The sequence below is a fragment of the Hippopotamus amphibius genome, chromosome 17 (assembly GCF_030028045.1).
Source record: "Hippopotamus amphibius kiboko isolate mHipAmp2 chromosome 17, mHipAmp2.hap2, whole genome shotgun sequence".
Lineage (NCBI taxonomy): Eukaryota > Metazoa > Chordata > Mammalia > Artiodactyla > Hippopotamidae > Hippopotamus > Hippopotamus amphibius.
The window spans coordinates 12,319,654-12,337,707 of record NC_080202.1 but is presented as its reverse complement, the minus strand read 5'-3'; the positions used below and the strand labels follow the sequence as shown (position 1 = coordinate 12,337,707).

General features: G+C 45.8%; 1 protein-coding gene across 1 annotated transcript in view; it reads left to right on the top strand.

Annotated features, from left to right (window-relative positions):
- RAP1GAP2 (RAP1 GTPase activating protein 2) overlaps positions 1–18,054 on the top strand; it is a 177,522-nt gene that overhangs the window by 130,929 nt on the left and 28,539 nt on the right. The window contains exons 9-14 of the mRNA XM_057715860.1: positions 4,038–4,116; positions 4,884–4,937; positions 7,919–8,002; positions 13,093–13,193; positions 15,264–15,393; positions 17,624–17,779. Coding sequence (XP_057571843.1) covers positions 4,038–4,116; positions 4,884–4,937; positions 7,919–8,002; positions 13,093–13,193; positions 15,264–15,393; positions 17,624–17,779 — 604 coding nt within the window. The remainder of the gene's footprint in view (positions 1–4,037; positions 4,117–4,883; positions 4,938–7,918; positions 8,003–13,092; positions 13,194–15,263; positions 15,394–17,623; positions 17,780–18,054) is intronic.

The following is an 18,054-nucleotide window of genomic DNA, read 5'->3' as shown; positions in this document are numbered from 1 at the left end:
ACTCCAAACATTTAAAAAACATACAGGGACTTCCCTGGTGGCACAGTGGTTGAGAATCCGCCTGCCAATGCAGGGAACATGGGTTCGATCCCTGCCCTAGGAAGATCCCACATGCTATGGAGCAACTAAGCCTGTGAGCCACAACTGTTGAGCCCATATGCCTCAACTGCTGAAGCCTGCGTGTCTAGAGCCCATGCTGCACAACAAGAGAAGCCACCAAAATGAGGAGCCCATGCACCACAATGAGGAATGTTCCCCCTTGCCACAAGTAGAGAAAGCCCATTGCAGCAATGAAGACCCAAAGCAGCCAATAAATAAATAAATTAATTAATTAAAAAACATACACATGCATATATATTTGAATATAAATATGTAAGATATATAAAGACATGAATAATTACATATATTCCCATTTCCTCCTTATTTCTCTAGCATACTATAGAATATAGTGCTCTGTAATTTGCTTATTTTAACAACATATCTAGAGTTCTTTCCATATAAGTACATAAAGAGTTTCTTAATTCCTTTTACTGCTGCATAGTATTCCATTACATGAATGTGAAATAATTTATTTAATAGATCCCCTATTAATGGCCATTGTCAGTCTTTTAGTATCACAAATAATGCTGCAATGGATAACCCTGTACAAATGTCAGTTTGTATGGACTGAAATAATTTCTCAGAATTAAGATAGCTGGGTCAAAATAGAAATGCATTTGTATTTTAATGGATATTGCCAAATTGTCTTCTGTAGGATCTATATAAATTTGAACTTGGAGTTTTGCCAATCTGATAGATGAAAATGGTATTTTAGTGTAGTTTAAATTTACAATAATTTTATTGAATTATGTTGGGCATTTCTTCATATATTTAAGGATCACTTGTATTTATTTTCTGTGAACTTTCTGTTCATAAACTTTGCTCCTTTAAAAAAAAAAATGGATTGTTAGTCCAAATGTCCATTTTTTTTTTCTTTCTTTTTTTATAGTTGTGGCTTGTGGGCTCTAGAGCACCGGCTCAGTAGTTATGGTGCAAGAGCTTAGTTGCTGTGAGGCATGTGGGATCTTCCCGGCCCAGGCTCAAACCCGTATCCCTTGCGTTGGCAGGCAGATTCTTAACCACTGTGCCACCAGGGAAGCCCCCAACTTCTATTTTAAAAAATCTGGCAGATCATTCTTGATAGTAGTAGATTTAGGAACCAGAGTTTTGAGCCATAAAGCAAATCTAAATAAATTTAAAAAATCAGATACTTTGCTGGGTATATTTGTTTACAATTTGACAATAAAACTAGAAATTAATAAAGTAATGTTTAAAAGACTCAACCACTTAGAAATAGACTATCTCAACACTTTCCTAAATAACTGTTGGGCCAAAGAAGAAATCAAAGCTGAAGTTATAGAATATTTATAAAATAATGACATTTAAAATATTACATATAAAAGCTTATGTGTTATGTCCAAAGCTATACTTAGAAGGAAATTAACTGCCTTAAATAGTTCCTTATTCAAAAAGAATGGATAATGTTTGTAAGTTGTTGCTGTTACTAACTAACCTCTGTGTGCCTCAGTTTCCTTATCTGTGAAATGGTGATGGTAGTATCCACCTTAAAATTATTGAATGCATGTTATGTGCAAGAACCTGATACATTGTAGCTACTCAATAATGGTAGCTGCTATTGTTATCAATATTATTACTTAAAGTAAGAGGAAAGAATTAACAAAGATTAAAGCTGAAACAAATAAATTAGAAATAAAAAACCCCATGAGAGTAAGCTGTGTTCTTTTCCCTTTCCCTCTAGGAGCTAGCTGCCCTCAGGAGTTTCCCCTGCTCCCTGTACTGTAAGTCCCACCTGAGCAGACCCCATGAAAGGAGGCTTGGCCCTGCCCAGCACTGCCTGTGGGTGCCTGTGGGTGTGGATAACTCTGGGAGGTAGTTAGAAGACCCGTTGTACCTTCACACTAAGCTCAAGTGCTTCCTCTTTGCCTTGATCAGTGCCAAAGGAGTTATCTTAATTTCCCAACTGCCTTACTTTTAATTTCTTTTCTCTGTATTTGTTCATAACTTGGGCAGAGAAGGATGCCCTTTACTGGACCCCTCAGAAGCCTCAGCCTACATGATGATCAAAAGAACAGTCCCCCTGGAAGATCTAACAGTCATGAACTTGTACTTAGTAACAGTCTTGAATTTAAGAAGGCAAAAACTGATAGGAATATAAGAAGTAGACAAATCCTCAGTTATAGTGGAAGATTTCAGTAACATCTCTCAGATACCGATGGACCAAGCAGACAAAAAATTGTGAGGATGTAGATTTGAACAACACAGTTAACAAATTTGATCTTGTAACATACATTCCTGAACTCAACAAAAGAAAAAAAAATGCATTCTTTTCAAGCTCACATGGAACATGAAAAAAAAGTCCATGTATCAAGTCAGCAAATTGCAAATAATTAATATCATATAGGCTATATGCTCTGAATAGACAAAAATTAAATTAGAAATCAACAATTAAAATACTGAAAGATAAAACACATACATTTGGAAAGTAAGAAAAATAAAGAAAACCCTTTTAAATAACTCATGGGCTGAAGGGAAAATCACAAAAGAACTGACAAAATATTTAGAACTAAGTGACAATGAAAATACTACCTATCAATGTGTGGGATACAGTTAAAGCGGTACTTAGGGAGAGATGTATAGTTTTAAATGCATTTGTAAAAAAGAAGAAAGATTCAATGTGTAAGCATGCAGGTCAGGATGTTAGAAAAAGAATAGTAGAAAAAAAACCCAAAGAAAATAGAAGGAAAGAAATAAAAAAGGGAAGAAGAAGCTAGTGAAGCAGAAAGCAAAAATAAAAAAGAATAGAGATAATAAACAAAACCAAAAGCTATCTCTTTGAAAAGATGGATAAACTAAACCCCCAGCAAGTGCAGATTAAGGAAAACAGAGAAAAGATACAAACAAATGCTATTTCCATGGTGAAGGCAGGGACACTACTACAAATAGAAACGAAGTCTTAAGAGAATACCAAAAACAACTTTATATCAATGCATTTGATGGATAATTTTATCGGAAAAAGCACAAATTACCAAAATTGACTCCATAAGTAGTAGAAAACCTTAACATTCACCATTAAAGAACCGAATTGGTAGCTAAAGGTATCCCCCCAACGAAAATCAGCAGGCCCAGAGATTTCACAGACAAGTTTTAGCAAACCTTTAAGGGACAGAAAATCCCTATGATACACTAACTATTTCAAAGATGAGAAGCTCCCCAGCAATGGAGTAACACCTTGATATCAAAACCTAACAAGGAAAGTACAAGAAAATAAAACAGGCCAGTGTTGCTATTGACCATAGATACGAAACTCTAAATAAAATATCAACAAATTAAATTCAGCAGGATATGAAAAAAAAATACATCATAAGCAAGATAGCTCAACAGAAATGTGATCCACCAGGTTAACAGATTAAAAACTGTATAATTGTCTCAGCAGATGCAGAAAAGCATTCGGTAGAATTTAACACTTTCATAATGTGCTGAGTGAATCATGGGAGCAGGCTAAATTTAGAGTCTTATAGTGAATCCCTTTATAAAGCAACTTTCATCCCATTTATATTGTGCGTAAATCCAGATTTTCAAATATTAGTTTTTCTTTTCATAAAGGTTTAATTGTATGTCAGACCCAAATATATCCCGCAGCTCTGCCCAATTCTTCAGGAGAACACAAAAAACCCGCAAAGAAACAAAAAAATATTGTCGAACTTGAAGGTGGCTATTTGCATTTCCCGTATTTCAGGCCCAGTCCGCTGTACCAGGCAGGTTCTTTGAGTATCCATTTCCTGTGGGGTCCCTAAGTAGGATTCCGTTTTCCCATTTGAGTGCAGCGTCCAGTGCCGCAGTGGGTGGGATGAGGCAGGTCTGACCCAGGGATGACATGAAGCAAGTACCTGCCTTGTGGCCTGGCGTGATCTCAGCCACCCTGCTCATTGACTCCATTTCTGTGGACGCCCCTTTCTCATCCTTATCCACGTGTGCAGGTCCAAAGTGAAGACAGTGCATGAGCGGATCCCCTTGGCTGGACTGAGCAAGTTGCCCAGCGTGCCTCAGATTGCAAAGGTAAAAGCTGACACCGAGTGGAGGTGGCTTCCTCTTTTAGGCCAGGTCTGGCCTCTGGGATGGGGGCGTAGGCTTGTCCTGGGTGGGCTCTGCCATTGGGGAGGGGAAGGCCATTGTCCTCTTGGGCTCTTGACTGCATGGATGGGGTTGGGGGAGCTGTTGGCAGATCCCCCCCCCCATTTCCCCTACACCTTGCCTATCTCGTCCTCGCGGCTGAGGCTGCTCAAGGGAACAGGATAATCCACGGTCTCTGCCCCCAAGTTCACAGCTAGTTCAGGAGGCAGTGGAGGGACAGGGCTGGAGAGTGGTGTAGGACTTCAGAGGAGGAAGGGGGCGTGGGGGCAGCTGGGGAGCCTTCACAGCAGCGGGCAGTTGGATTGAGGGATGGCTGGGCTGTTGATCTAGATGGAGGGGCCCCTCAGGTCATCAGCTGGTAGAGTCATCAGCCGGTGGAGGGGCCCACGTCCCTCCTCTCGGATCCTGGGTGAGAAGGATGGCCAGCTGGGTTGGGTTGGACCCACACTCTGGGAGCAGGAATGACAGGCAGAACTGTGCCGGCTACCTTCGGTGGCCTCACTTCCTGGAAACCCCAGGAAGGTCCCTTGACTCTCCTGACCACACGTGAGTGAGCAGCAGTGCCAGGACCTGACCCCACGCCCCCTGGCCCCACAGGTCTTGCCCTGATGCTCTTTCCCTTGGCGGGCAGAGGAGCCCAGGTGCTCTCCGTGGATGGTCCCTGAGCTGTGTGTTTCTCTCTCCCTGCTTAGGCTTTCTGTGATGATGCAGTGGGGCTGAAATTCAACCCTGTCCTGTACCCCAAGGTGAGGACCTTCCCCCTCTCCCCTTACTCAGGGCTCTGCCGCTTGGCACGGATTCGCATGCCTGTGGCTGTGTGGGAAGTTCTCTGCATCTTGGGGGGTGTTGTGGGGTCTCCGTGATAAACCTCCATGTCTCCCCACCCTGCAGACTGATCCTCTGGAAACCCATGCTCAGCCATGCCTGGGTCCCCAGCCCGTTTGAATTGGTCCCCAGCTGTGTGGAGGCGGCAGAGGGGTAGCAGTGCCGTAGCTTCTCTATCGCACTCTGGTCATCCCTTCCCCAGGCCAGTGCTGGGCCGGGGAGTGATTCTATCTACCTGGGGGGCTGCTGCAGGCCTGGTCAGCCATCATGGAGGGGGAGCGGTGGGCAGAAGGCAGAACCCCACTAAGAAATAAAAGGCCAGACCTTGGCTCCCTGTTGCCAGTGTTACTGCAGCTCTGGGGCTTTACAAGCCTCGGCCGGGCCCTCGTTAATAAGCTTGGCCGGTTCTCTGTGAACAGTTTCCTTAGGATTGGCCTGATCTTGACCCCAGGGCTGATGTGGGGGTCTGGGTGGGGAAGAGGAGCAGTAATAACAAAACAAACTCACAAGCCCACTTGAGAGCAATTATGGTGTGAGAGGACTTAGATCACCCACAGACAGTGAATTGCTTTAAATCGGCCATAGGAAGAGACTCAGGGCACTGGCTGCTGCTTCGAGAGACCACAGGGTCTGGGGAGAGCCCGTGGAAGCAGGGCAGCGCTTCTGAGCGTCCACTGTGGGCCAGCTGGGGCCGGTGGGGGTGGTTCGGTCCATTCCCTGAGTCCCCGTTCTGACAACCAGGAACCAGGAGGTGAGATGTTTGGTGAGGGAAGAGGAGCCCTGTCCTGGCTGGGACACCCAGAACCCCCTGGAATAAAGCCTCAAGTCTTCACTATTGGGCTTGACACACTATTTGTCCCCGTGCAGTGGCTGAGCTACTGGCAGGGTCCTCTCCTGCACAGAGAATGAGCCAGAGCCCTTTTCCTCCCAGACACCTCTTTTACCCGCCTGAGCGTCTGTAGGTACTTCCCAGTAATATGCTGTGCTCCATGGAATATTTTCTATCACTCAGACTGCCCTCACCTTTGTAATTAAAGCCGAATTAGTGAGGTTTAACCAAACATCAAAACCCCATCATAAAGGCCTAACTTAACTACAAGTTTGGCAATTTTTATTGTCAAATCATAGCCACCGAGAGAACCCGATGACTCTCATTTTTGCATCGTTCTCTCTATAGCTTGGAAAGCCTCCCGCTCTGGTAATAATGGGAGAGCAGCTGTATTTTCATGTTTTCTAGATTGAAAGGACTGCTTTGTCCGGCTGGGATGTTAATCTGGCTGAGATGTGTGTGTGTTTTTACACTTCACAGAGTTTAGAATGTTCCTTGGAAGGTGTCCATGGCCGGGTGCCTCTTACGTGGCAGGGCCCCTGCTCTGAGCCTTTAACTCATCCCAGGTGGGAGTGGGGGGTGCCCTTTGGAATCGGGCAGTGCTGTTCTTCCAGGGGGAGCTGACAAGTGTCCATTTCCTCAGGCAGCCGAGAGCCACGCAGAGATGTCTCAGGCGTGACAACCTGACATGGGTCACGTACTCTGGCCAGAAAATCATGCCTGGTTTGTTCTTCCTGTAGCATAACACCTGTTCGAATCCCCCCTTTTTATTGCAGAGAATATCCTCATAGCCCCCAAGCCTTCTCTTGTCTAACAAGCTGGTCCAGCTCTGATCTTTCTGGAGGTTTATGTAGATGACGGTGATAGTAGCTGCTGTGCGCTCAGCAGTTCATGTGCCTGATCTCCCTGAATCTTCACAGCCCACGTCTCCAGTGAACAGATGAGGGGGGACTTCCCTGGCGGTTCGGTGGTTGACTCCGTGCTTCCAATGCAAGGGGCACGGGTTCAATCCCTGGTCTGGGAACCAAGATCCCGCATGCCGTGCAGCATGGCCAAAAAATTTTATATTAATAATAATAAAGAATAAAATAAAAAAACAGGTGAGGAAACGGAGGCCCAGGGAAGTTAAGTGGCTCACTCAAAGCTGCACAGGTAAAAGCAGTGGATTCAGAATTAGAGCTTAGTGTTTCTGAGCAACTCTTTGAAGCACAATAGAAAATTAGATGGAACCAGTGGTCAGGGTTTTTTTGTTTGTTTTTTCTTTGCATATTGAATTATGGTATGTTACTCCTTAGAGACGTCTTGTTTTATGAATAAGGGGGAATTGAAATCTGGGCAGGAGCAGTGCCTTACTCAAAATCACGCTTCTGGGTAGAGGTGGAATTGGAGCTAGCATCATCCTTACTGACTGGTTTTGGGGTCCCGGCTGCACTTTTCACTCCCCAGATAAAACACTGGGGTGGAGTCAGTTCCCTGGGCCCTGCTGGACTCCCTGTGTGCCCAGGCCTTGGCCGGTATATCTGGCTGGAAATGAAATGGGTGATCCAGACGTTTGGTCACCACTGGGGGAAGCCCAGGGGCCGGAAAGTAGCTGAGACCTTAGGAGTTGCATCCTGACCACACACTTCTGACTTCACCCTTTCTCTTTTTATTTATTTATTTATTGGCTGTGTTGGGTTTTCACTGCTGCACGGGCTTTCTTTAGTTGTGGTGAATGGGGGCTACTCTTTGTCGCGGTGCGCGGGCTCCTCATTGTGGCGGCTTCTCTTGTTGCGGAGCCTGGGCTCTCGGTGTGCGGGCTTCAGTGTAGTTGTGATGCACGGGCTTAGTTGCTCCGAGGCAGGTGGGATCTTCCCAGACCAGGGATTGAAACCATGTCCCCTGCATTGGCAGGCGGATTCTTAACCACTGTGCCACCAGGGAAGTCCCACCCTTTCTCTTCCTCCGCGTGTGGATGTCTCATATTGGGGGAGAGGGGCCCATTCTCCACCAAAATGGGTGCTTTCCCTTCTACCTGCCTCCTCACTTTGCCTGCAAGTTAATAATCTGACTTCTTCTCCCCACATTTTCCAGGCCTCCCAAATGATCGTGTCCTACGATGAGCATGACGTCAACAACACATTCAAATTCGGGGTAATTTACCAAAAAGCCAGGCAGGTAAGCGTCACGCATCCATCCTGGTCCCTAGATCCTGTGGTTTCTCCCTGGGGACTCTTGTTTTCCCATCCCCCAAGCACAGGGGCCCTGCATTAGGTTCTTAAACACTCTGAACGCGACAGCCACATTTCATGTGTGAATTAGACCGGAGGTACGACGTCCTTCAAGGCGGGCTGCTCTCAAAAAGGCCCGCACATCCTTTACGCGGTAATGTGGCTTTTCATGCAGTGAACTGTAATTCTTCCTGGCTGCCTCTGCTTGCAGTTGGTCACAAGAAAAGTCAGACAGGGTGGAGGCAATGAATTCGCACAGGCTGCTTTCTCTATGCCCTCCGCTCTCCCGGCTGGGAGTGAGGTTTTGCTCCCCAGATGCGAGTCGTGTCCCGGCATCCGCTGGACACCCTCCGCCCAGCTCTGTGTTCATTGATGTCATGTTGATAGCTTAAAATCAGCCACGATGGAAGTATTCACATCATGGAAGTGGGCAAACACTGGGGCTTCTGTGTGTTCTCTCTGGAGATCAGGTTGTTAAAAATATTACCCATATGCACTGTTCATCCTCCTCTGTCTCTTGCTTGTAGTGCTTACGTGCTGCTTTGGAGTCAGTTGACCAGAATGGTGCTTCTCAAAGTGTGTTCCATGAGACACTAGTCGGGTGACGTGCTTTGTGAACAGATGAGTTCTGGGGAGAGTGGTCAGCTGTGTGGGAACATTTGAAAGGTTCTGAGAACCCGCAGAGTGGAGAACTCTTTATAACTTTGTTGAACTCAGTGTTTCCCATACGTATTTGACCACAAACTTCCCATCTTTCCTACCATGAACTTTTATTAACATCCTGAGAAGCGGTCCGCCGAACACACTGGTATTTCCTCATCTGGGGTGTATGGAAGAAGCTTTCACACCCATTTCATCTTTGTGTCATCCAAGAGCCTAGCGTGGGGACTTTATATAAATACACTCAATTTTTTGTTATATGAATGTTTGAATGAATGAATGAATAAACGCTTTGGCTCTGCTAATGGTAGGTCGATAGTATCTTTTCAATACTATCTGCGTCATCTTTTCTTTGCGTGACGGTGTCTTTATCAGCTGGATGAGAGCTGACTTCCTTGTCTGAAGATATTAGACCACAAGAGGCATGTGTTCACTTAAAACCACTCTAATTAATGAAGGCTTGAGGAGCTGAAATATCAACACAGATGAATCTCATAATTTAAGGGAATTATTCAAGTAGCTGCTCTAATTATTTTCACATATTGCATTTTTATGTTGTACCGCTCCAATAATACAGTCCCACTAATTAAAGTTCTTTGCTTGTGAAATGTACCAAAGCAGATCTCACAAGGTGATTACAGCCCAATGTTCTAGCAGAGTTATAATTACTGAACATTCACCATCCACCTCTGAGAAGGAGTCTGAAGGGGTCGGATGTTGTTTATGTACCCGGCACCGCTGAGGCAAGGTGGGGGCGCACAGGCAGATAAACGTCTTTTCTTAAAAAACTTGGATTGTTGTTTTGCAGACCTACAGTAGGGGGGATTAATATGAACATTCGTTGTGTGAAAGCCTCAGGGTATAAATAAACCCCATCTAACTCTCTGTTTGCTAAGCCTGTGGAGGATACAGTAATGACTATGAACCCCTCCCTGAGGGCATGGTCAAGCTCAAGGCCAGTATAAAAAATAAAGGCAATAACACCAGGCTGGGTGTAAATCCTGGAGAGAGGTACACACCCCAGAGCGTAAGCTGGATTGTTTCCTCAGGGGAAGATGTGTGTTGCCTGGAAGCTGCTCTTCTCGCGAACCCTAGCTTCATGACCTGGGGCAAACAGCATGCCAGGCTAGAGTTGGGATGCTTTCGTGCCATGTGACAGGTCAGGCATCGGGAAACCTTTTTCTGTAAAGGGCCAGATAGTAAGCATTTTAGACTTTGTGGGCCATCCTGTTGGAGTTGCAGCTATTCAACCCTGCCTTTGTAGTGTAAAAGCACCCATAGACAATACTAAATGAATTGGCCTGGCTGTGTTCCAGTAAAACTTTATTTATAAAAACAGGCAGTGGGTTAGACTTGGCCCCCAGGCCATAGTTTGCTGAGCCCTGCTAGAGCGCTTTAGACGTTCACACACCACCTCCGAGATCACATCACCCTACCTTTACGTTTTTTTTGTTGTTGTCGCGCCTATACCATTAACTGCTCACTTTTCTTTAAAAAGTTTACTTTCAGCTTAAATTCATTATTTAAAGGACATTTTATATCACAACTCTAATTGGGAAGTTAGTATCACTTGCATGAAATGAAGGTAATTCTGAAAGGAATAAATGAAATACCGTAAAGAAACAAAAGAAATTTATTCAAATCTAGCTAGATCCTGTTGCCTATTGAAGGCTTAGAACCCAAGGTCGGCTCTTTTTTCTTATAAAGCAGGCATTAAGGAGATGTTAAAGAGTCACTTTTTGGAGACTTCCTCCTTAAAGTGATTGCACAGACTGGAGTGTCTTTGTGTCATCTCCGGCTGTTCGTTGCCATCTGTGGATGTTTGCAGAGCCTTCAGCTGTTTGCAGAGCCTGCCTCTGTGGTCAGAACCTTTTGATTGGGCAGGGCCAGTCAGTGTTTTAAGCCTGTCATTGCAGAGCTTGCTACTGTTTTCAGCTTTGCCTTCTGTTTTGTTAAAAACATTATTAAACTTTTAATTTTTGGACGTTTGTATGTTTATATGCTATTGTATTAATAAGGAATAATACAGAGACCTTGTGTACCCTTTATGCAGTTCCCCCCAAAGGTAATATCTTATAAAATGATAGCACAGTATCACAGCCAGGATACTGATGGTGGTATAATCCACAGATCTTATTCAGATTTCCCCAATTTTACATGTACTCATTTGTGGTGTGTCTGTGTGTGTACATTTCATCGTATGTAATTTTATCACACACGTAGGTTCTACAGTCAAGATACGGAAGATTTCCACCAACACTAGGGTCCCAGTGTTGCTCATGCTTTGATAACCATGCTAACTTCCCTCCTGCCTCCACACTCCCTTCCCCTGCTCTAATCCCTAACCCTGGCAACCGCTGCTCTGTCTCCAATTTCTAGAACTTTGTCATTTCAAAAATAGTGTATAAAAGGAATCATACAATATATAGCCTTCGGGGATTGGCTTTCTTCCGCTCAGCGAGATTCATCCAAGTTTTTGAGTGTATCAATGTTTCGTTCCTTTTCATTGCTGAGTGGTGTTCTATGGTGTACATAGATGTACCACAGTCTGTGTAACTGTTGGCGTATTGAGGGACAGATATCTGGGTTGCTTCAGATTGGGGCTATTGTGAAGAAAGCTGCTGTGAACATTTGTATACAGGTTTTTATGTGAGCAGAAGTTTTCATTTTTCTGGGGTAAATCGTTAGGTGTACCATTGACTGGTTGTGTGGTGTAATATATATATTTAGTTTTGTAAGAAACCACCAAGCTGTCTTCTAGCGTGGTTGTTCCATTTTACACTCCTACCAGCCATGTGTGAGTGACCCGTTTTCTCTACATCCTTGCCAGCATTTGGTGCAGTTACTATTTATCATTTTAGCCGTTCTGATAGATGTGTAGTGAGATCTCATTATGGTTTTAATTTGCATTTCTCTAATGGCTAATGACATTGAACATCTTTTCTTATTTGAACATCTTATTTGCCATCTGTCTATCCTCTTGAGTGAAATGACTGTTCATGTCTTTTGACCATTTTCTAATTGGATTATTTTTTTACTGTTGAGTTTAAAATTTTAAATAACAGCTTTATCGAGGTTTAACTGACATACAGTTCACAATGGTATGTGATTTATATCTCAATAAAGTGTACAATTTAGTGGTTTGTAGTATATTCACAGAATTGTGCAGCTATCTATCTACCATTATCTAACTAATTGTTCATCACCCCCAAAAGAAACCGCATTCCCATTAGCAGTCCCTCCCATTACCACCATACTCTGTAGCTCCTGTCAGCCACAAATCTATTTCTGTCTCTATAGATTTGCCTGTTCTGGACATTTCAGATAAGTGGAATCATACTATGTGGCCTTTGATGTCTCGTTCTTTTACTTAGTATAATGTTTTCAAGGTTCATTCATGTCATGTAATGAATCAGAACTTTATTCTTTTTTATGGCTGAATTGTATGCCATTGTATGGATATACCACATTTTGTTTATCCATTTGTTAGGTGATGGACGTTTTGCTGTTTCCACTTTGGAGCTATTATGAGTAATACTATTGCTAATATTCATGTACAAGGTTTTTTGTATGGGCTTTTGTTTTCATTTCTCTTGAGTATATTCTTAGGAGTGGAATAGCTGGGTCGTGTGGTAACTCTCTGCTTAGTTTGTTGAGGAATTGCCAGACTGTTTTTCACAGGGATGGCACCATTTTACATTCCCACCAGCAAAGTACGTGGGGTTTGATTTTTCCGCGTCCTCACCAACACGTCTTATTGTCTTTCTTTCTGATTATGGTGTGAAGTGGTATCTTGTGTTGTTTCTTTCTTTTTCTTTTTGTCTGTTTGTTTTTTGTCTGTGTTTGGCTGCACCTCACAGCACGCGGGGTCTAAGTTTGACCTTAGGCATGGGATCAAACCCATGCCTCCTGCGCTGGAAGTGTGGAGTCCTAACCACTGGACCGCCAGGGAAGCCCCTCACTGTGGTTTTGATGACTGTTGAGTTTTCAGAAGTTCTTTATGTGTTTTAGATATGAGTCCTTTGTCAGAAGTCCAACTATTAATTTTTCATTTTTTGGATTGGTTTTTGGTATCAAGTCGAAGAACTCTTTGCTTCAGCTTTGCCTTTTTTTCCCCCTTAAATCTTTTAACTGAGCAGCAGCTTTTGTTCAAATAGAAAGTCCTCATTAACCAGCCCCCCAAATCTAGCTCTGCCGAGTGAGCCTCTATCAGTCCTTCCTCCCGTGGATGACAGAGCCACTGGATAGGGAATGTGGGGAAGCGGGAGAGGAAGAAAGGGACCCGGTATCTGGAAAACCACATTCCTTCGCTTGGCACCAAGAAGGCTTTTTCTTTTTTGTTTCCAAACTCCTCCCCCGATCCTGTTTCTCTTTCAGACCCTGGAGGAGGAGCTGTTTGGGAACAATGAGGAGAGCCCAGCTTTCAAGGACTTCTTGGACCTGCTGGGGGACACGATCACACTGCAGGACTTCAAAGGGTGGGTTTTAGCCACGTGATGGCTCTGACCTTACTGATGAGGCCCAGAGGAAGGGTGAGGACCAACGGCTGGGTTTCAGTGGTGGGGGGCATGTGGGAGCTAAAAACACACACAGGAACTTGGGATTACTTTTCAGCAAATGATCAACATTCATTGACAGCATCTCTAAGGAATTGGTGGTACAGGGCATAATCCCGAATGGCACGTGATCTGAGAGGCACTGACTTTTGCCCCTAGGATGAGTGATGAAATCCTTCCAGCTGAGATTTGCCTTCCTAATTACAATTGGCTCAGACTGAGAGCCAAATGAATCCACCTTCCCTGCCAGGTGAGCAGGTCACTTACCTGCTAGGCATTCTGGAAAGAGGACCCTGTGTAGTTTGGGGGGGAAATGACCCATTTTAGATAATACACAAAAAGAATGGATAATGGAGTTGGTGCAATTTCCATAATCCCTCTGGCAGGAATCTACGCCATGGCGTGTGATTCTCTTAAGTGGACAGAAAGAATATCGCAGCTATTTCTTGGAAAGCTCTGGCCCTTGCTTTTCCTTGACAAAGGCAACACTTGGGCAGAGCCTTCAGACCTGGCCAACCTGTGCTCTGCTTTGTGGCGGGCACACGGCTGAGCCTTCAGAACTCCCCATCTCAACAGGCGCGTTAACAGGGTGTCCTAACATGTGAACGCACTAGCTCCGTGCCTGGCATGGAGGAGGTGTTTGATAATCACTGACTTCCTCTGCTCCCTTCTCTCCTCCTCTTCCTTCTCCTTTATCTTTTCCCCTCTTCCTCCCCCTTCAAGGTCATCACTGCTGTCTGGAGCCAGTCACATGTGGGTCTAAATCTCATCGCTGCCACTAAATAGCTCTATGCCTTTGAACAAGTGACAACCTCTGCAAGCCTCAGTTTCCTTGTCCATAAAAAGGGAGATAAAGATAGTCCTGACCCCACGAGCTTGTTGGAGAATTAGAATAGGTAATGCACATGAAGCCCTTATGCCAGTGCCACGCACAGAGTAGGTACTAGTCATCACTGCTTTTGTTCTTATTATATAACCTTCCATGGGCTCTGAGATGCCATCCTAATAGGATATATCCTGATTTCAGAGAGCTTAAAATGTGAAAAAATGTTCCATCTTGCAGTTGATGAAATAAAGTATACTAAAACCAAGAAGGACCCCAGAGATCGTGTACCTCTTTTCCTTTATTTTCAAGAGAAAGGAAACTGAGGCCCGGAGAGATTAAGTGATAGCCCAAGGTCATGTGCTGACTTTGTGGCAGAAGCTGGTTTAGAACCTGGAGCACCTAACTGCTGACCGCATGTGCTTTCCTCCATGTGGGGCTGAGCGCATTTTCTGGCTTGTATCACAGTGCTTGGAGTTGGGGTGGGGGAACCTGATGTCCAGGATCTATTTTTATTTCATTTTCTTAAAGGAAACTGTGTCTACTCCCCTTGCTGCAGAATATGACCCACGGCTAGCAGCCATGTTTCTATAAAGGAAGAAGGGGCAGCTCTGAGAAGCCCACCCAGTTCCTTAGTATTTTTCTTTCCTGTGTGTGAGGCGGTAGCCAGAGAAAGGACCTCCTTGGATACCTCCCAGCTGGGTGCTGCCGTGGTGGGGTCTCCACATCTGGGAGGTCAAGCATCTGTCCCCTCTTCTGGCTGACTCCAGATACTCCCATGGGGCTTGCCACCATCCAAGAGGATGGCTGGGTGCCCTGGCTCTGGGCTGAGGACCTGGCCTTGCAGAGAGCAAAGGCTTATTCCCGGCCTTGGGGGCCGCTAGCAGCTGGGACGGCATTTGTCTGGGATTGAGAATGAACGACCTCTCTTTTCACGGTGTGGAGGGGACACAGCCAGGGCTTGGAATGGAGGTCCTACCTTTGTCTTTTAAACAATAATTTATGGTTAGAAGCCAGGGCTCATCTGCTCATCTCTCTGCCCTCAACTCTTCCACATCTTCTCATTCATTCTCCTGCCCCATGTCCTTTGGGAAGGTGGTACCAAGTTGCTCACGTCCCTTCTCTCTCTCTCTCTCTCCCCACCTGGCACTTACCCATTTCCCTGACAGTTTCCGAGGAGGCCTGGACGTGACCCATGGACAGACGGGGGTGGAATCAGTGTACACGATATTCCGGGACAGGGAGATCATGTTTCATGTCTCCACAAAGCTGCCGTTTACCGAGGGAGATGCCCAGCAGGTAACTGGGTTCAGGATGGCTTTGGGAGCCCTGGGGCGTGTGAGGTGAAAGCCTGCCTCTGCTCTGGTCTCCCTGAGGGACTGAGGCCCCCTTCCCCATTTTCGTAATCTAGAGGCCCGTCTGTTCCTCTTATCAAAACCTGTCCTACTGTGTTATCTCACCAAGGCCACAGGTCAGCAGCCTGTGCGGGAGGCTGGACAGGGCTCCTGGTTATCCCACTGTGACCGATGGGGAAACAGTGGTTAAAAGACTATATCCCAGGTGATCAGGGGTGGAGCTGGGAGCAGAGCCCAGGTGCCCTGATCAGGTAGGATGGTGATGAAAAGCACGTGAAAGGGTCTGCAGATGGTGACTTGAAGCCAACCCTGCCACCGAGGGGTATGTGATTCTGGGTGAGCCAGTAACCTGTGCCCTCATTTGCTTCATCTGTAAAATGGGATGACACCACATATCAGAGGGGTATGGTGGGGATCACAGAAGGTTCCAATTGTAGGGCTCAGTACGATGCCTGGCTTGTGGCAGGCTTTCCTACCTCACGGCTGTTCACTGTCCAGACCACTCTTCCCGGCCCAGAGATGTAAAGCTGGTTATTGCATGTGACACCCCCACGCCCCCTCCAGCTTTTCTAGTCACACAGCCTCACCTCTCAGCACACCTGCCACGGGCAGGAATCCAGCCTTTTCCTTGCCTGGAGAACCCTGGATGAGACCTCTGCTTCCAGTGTGTTCCTCCATTCCCTCTCGTTTGCTGCTTCTAACAGCTGCATGTGCCCAGGGAGGACCTGGCTTTTTTTTCTTATAGAGCCCTGAAACCAGCAGCTGGTCCCTGGCTGTGGTCCCATTTGCCCAGTCCCACTCTTTGTACCATTTCATTCTCCAGGAAGATAAGGAAGGAAGCTAGGCCTTTCACCAAACTCCGACCCATTCCTTTCTGAACAGGGAACCCAGGAGGGATCACAGATGTAATATTGTAAACATAGAGCCTGGCTTCTTAGGAAAAAAGGAAATTGGCAAAGGAGACTGCGATTTGGCTCTAAAATAACTACTGAATGTTCCAGAAACAAATAGGAGCAGGATTCCTTTTGTGTCCAAAGTAGGTTTTCTCTCAGTGTTTCACCTTCAGCTCTGTTCCCTCACGGCCCCCCTCGCCCCCTGCCCCAGCCTAAGGCTGGGGTCTGTTCTCTGCCTGGCTTGCGCTCAGTGTCTCCTCTGTTAAGTGGAATGTGCGCAGAGCTTGGCTCCCAGCAAGGACTGAATACATATTAATTTCTTTTCCTAAGAAATGGGATGATGTGTGTAGAATAAGGAGACAATTTGTAGAAGTGCCCAGCACAGGGCTCAGTATTCAGCAGGTGCTCAGTAAGCGAGAAACTCAGTGGGAAACATAGAGCTTGCATGCAGTAGGTGCTTAATAAAGGAACAAAGTGTAGGCAAGCATCTGGCCAGGGTTTGGTGTACAACAGGGCCATAACATTTGGAATCATGCATGTGAACAGCCCAACGTGGTTCTTGGCACACAGTAGGTGCTCGGGAATTGAGATCACCTGTGACAACACCTGGCAGAGCTCAGGATGTTGAATCAGGGTTGCATTTCTCTCCCGTCCAGCACCTCCACCAAACCAGGTTGCCCATATTTCTCTAAGCATGGTTCTTCTCCCTTCTGGTGTAGGGTGATCTGCCCGCCCCGCCCCCTTCCTGCTCATCCACATTTCCATCAAGTGCTCCCTTCTCTCCCAATCTCCTCTTCCAGGAAGCCTTCTAAGATTACCACCAGGCCTCTGATTTTGCCCACTTCTCTGACCCCAGAGTGTCAGGCACTTTGTGGGTAGCAGCTGATTTAGCATTTGCTGGCTGGTGGTGTTTTTAGTGTTCTCAGGTGGCTCTACCTGTGTTTGTGTCTCTCCCAGATCAATGACAAGCTCTCCCAGGGCAAAACCCAGCCTTACTTTTTAACTATTCTCCCCGGATCCTGAGTCAGGACTACGTCTACATGCTGTAGAGCTCAGTAAGAAGCTTGCCAGCCTCCTCCTGACAACTCAGGCATTTTCCTCATTTTTTTCCTTTTTAGTGGCTTCTAAAGATTGAAATAAAAAGCTCCCTGGAGAGAGAGAGGTCTCAGTGTTCCAGGGTTTATGTATAAAGATAGAATAATGAGGAATTTCCTATATAGACCTGTTCTGTTTTCAGGATGTCCCTAAATGGCTTATAACAATGGAACACTTTTTGTTTAGCTCCAGAGAAAGAGACACATTGGGAATGACATCGTGGCTATCATCTTCCAAGAAGAAAACACACCGTTTGTCCCAGATATGATTGCCTCCAACTTCTTACATGCCTACATCGTCGTGCAGGCTGAGAACCCGGGCACAGAGACCCCATCCTACAAGGTAAGGAGAATGTCTTGTTGGAGGAAGTGGTGGGCCCAGGCGCCTCACCGCACTTTATGGAATCAACGATATCGGGCAGCACCAGGGCTCAACGGCTCCGGAGACCGTTCTCCAAAATGTGATAGATTTCCCACGAGTTCTCGGGTTTCTGGGATTTGGGAGCTAGACCCTTGGAGAGCCCCTTCTGAGGTCACCTCACCCATCTTGCTGCCTCCCGGCTCAACAGCCTCTAACTCAAGGGTTGAGAAGCACCCCGTGTCCCTCCTGGGCATCTG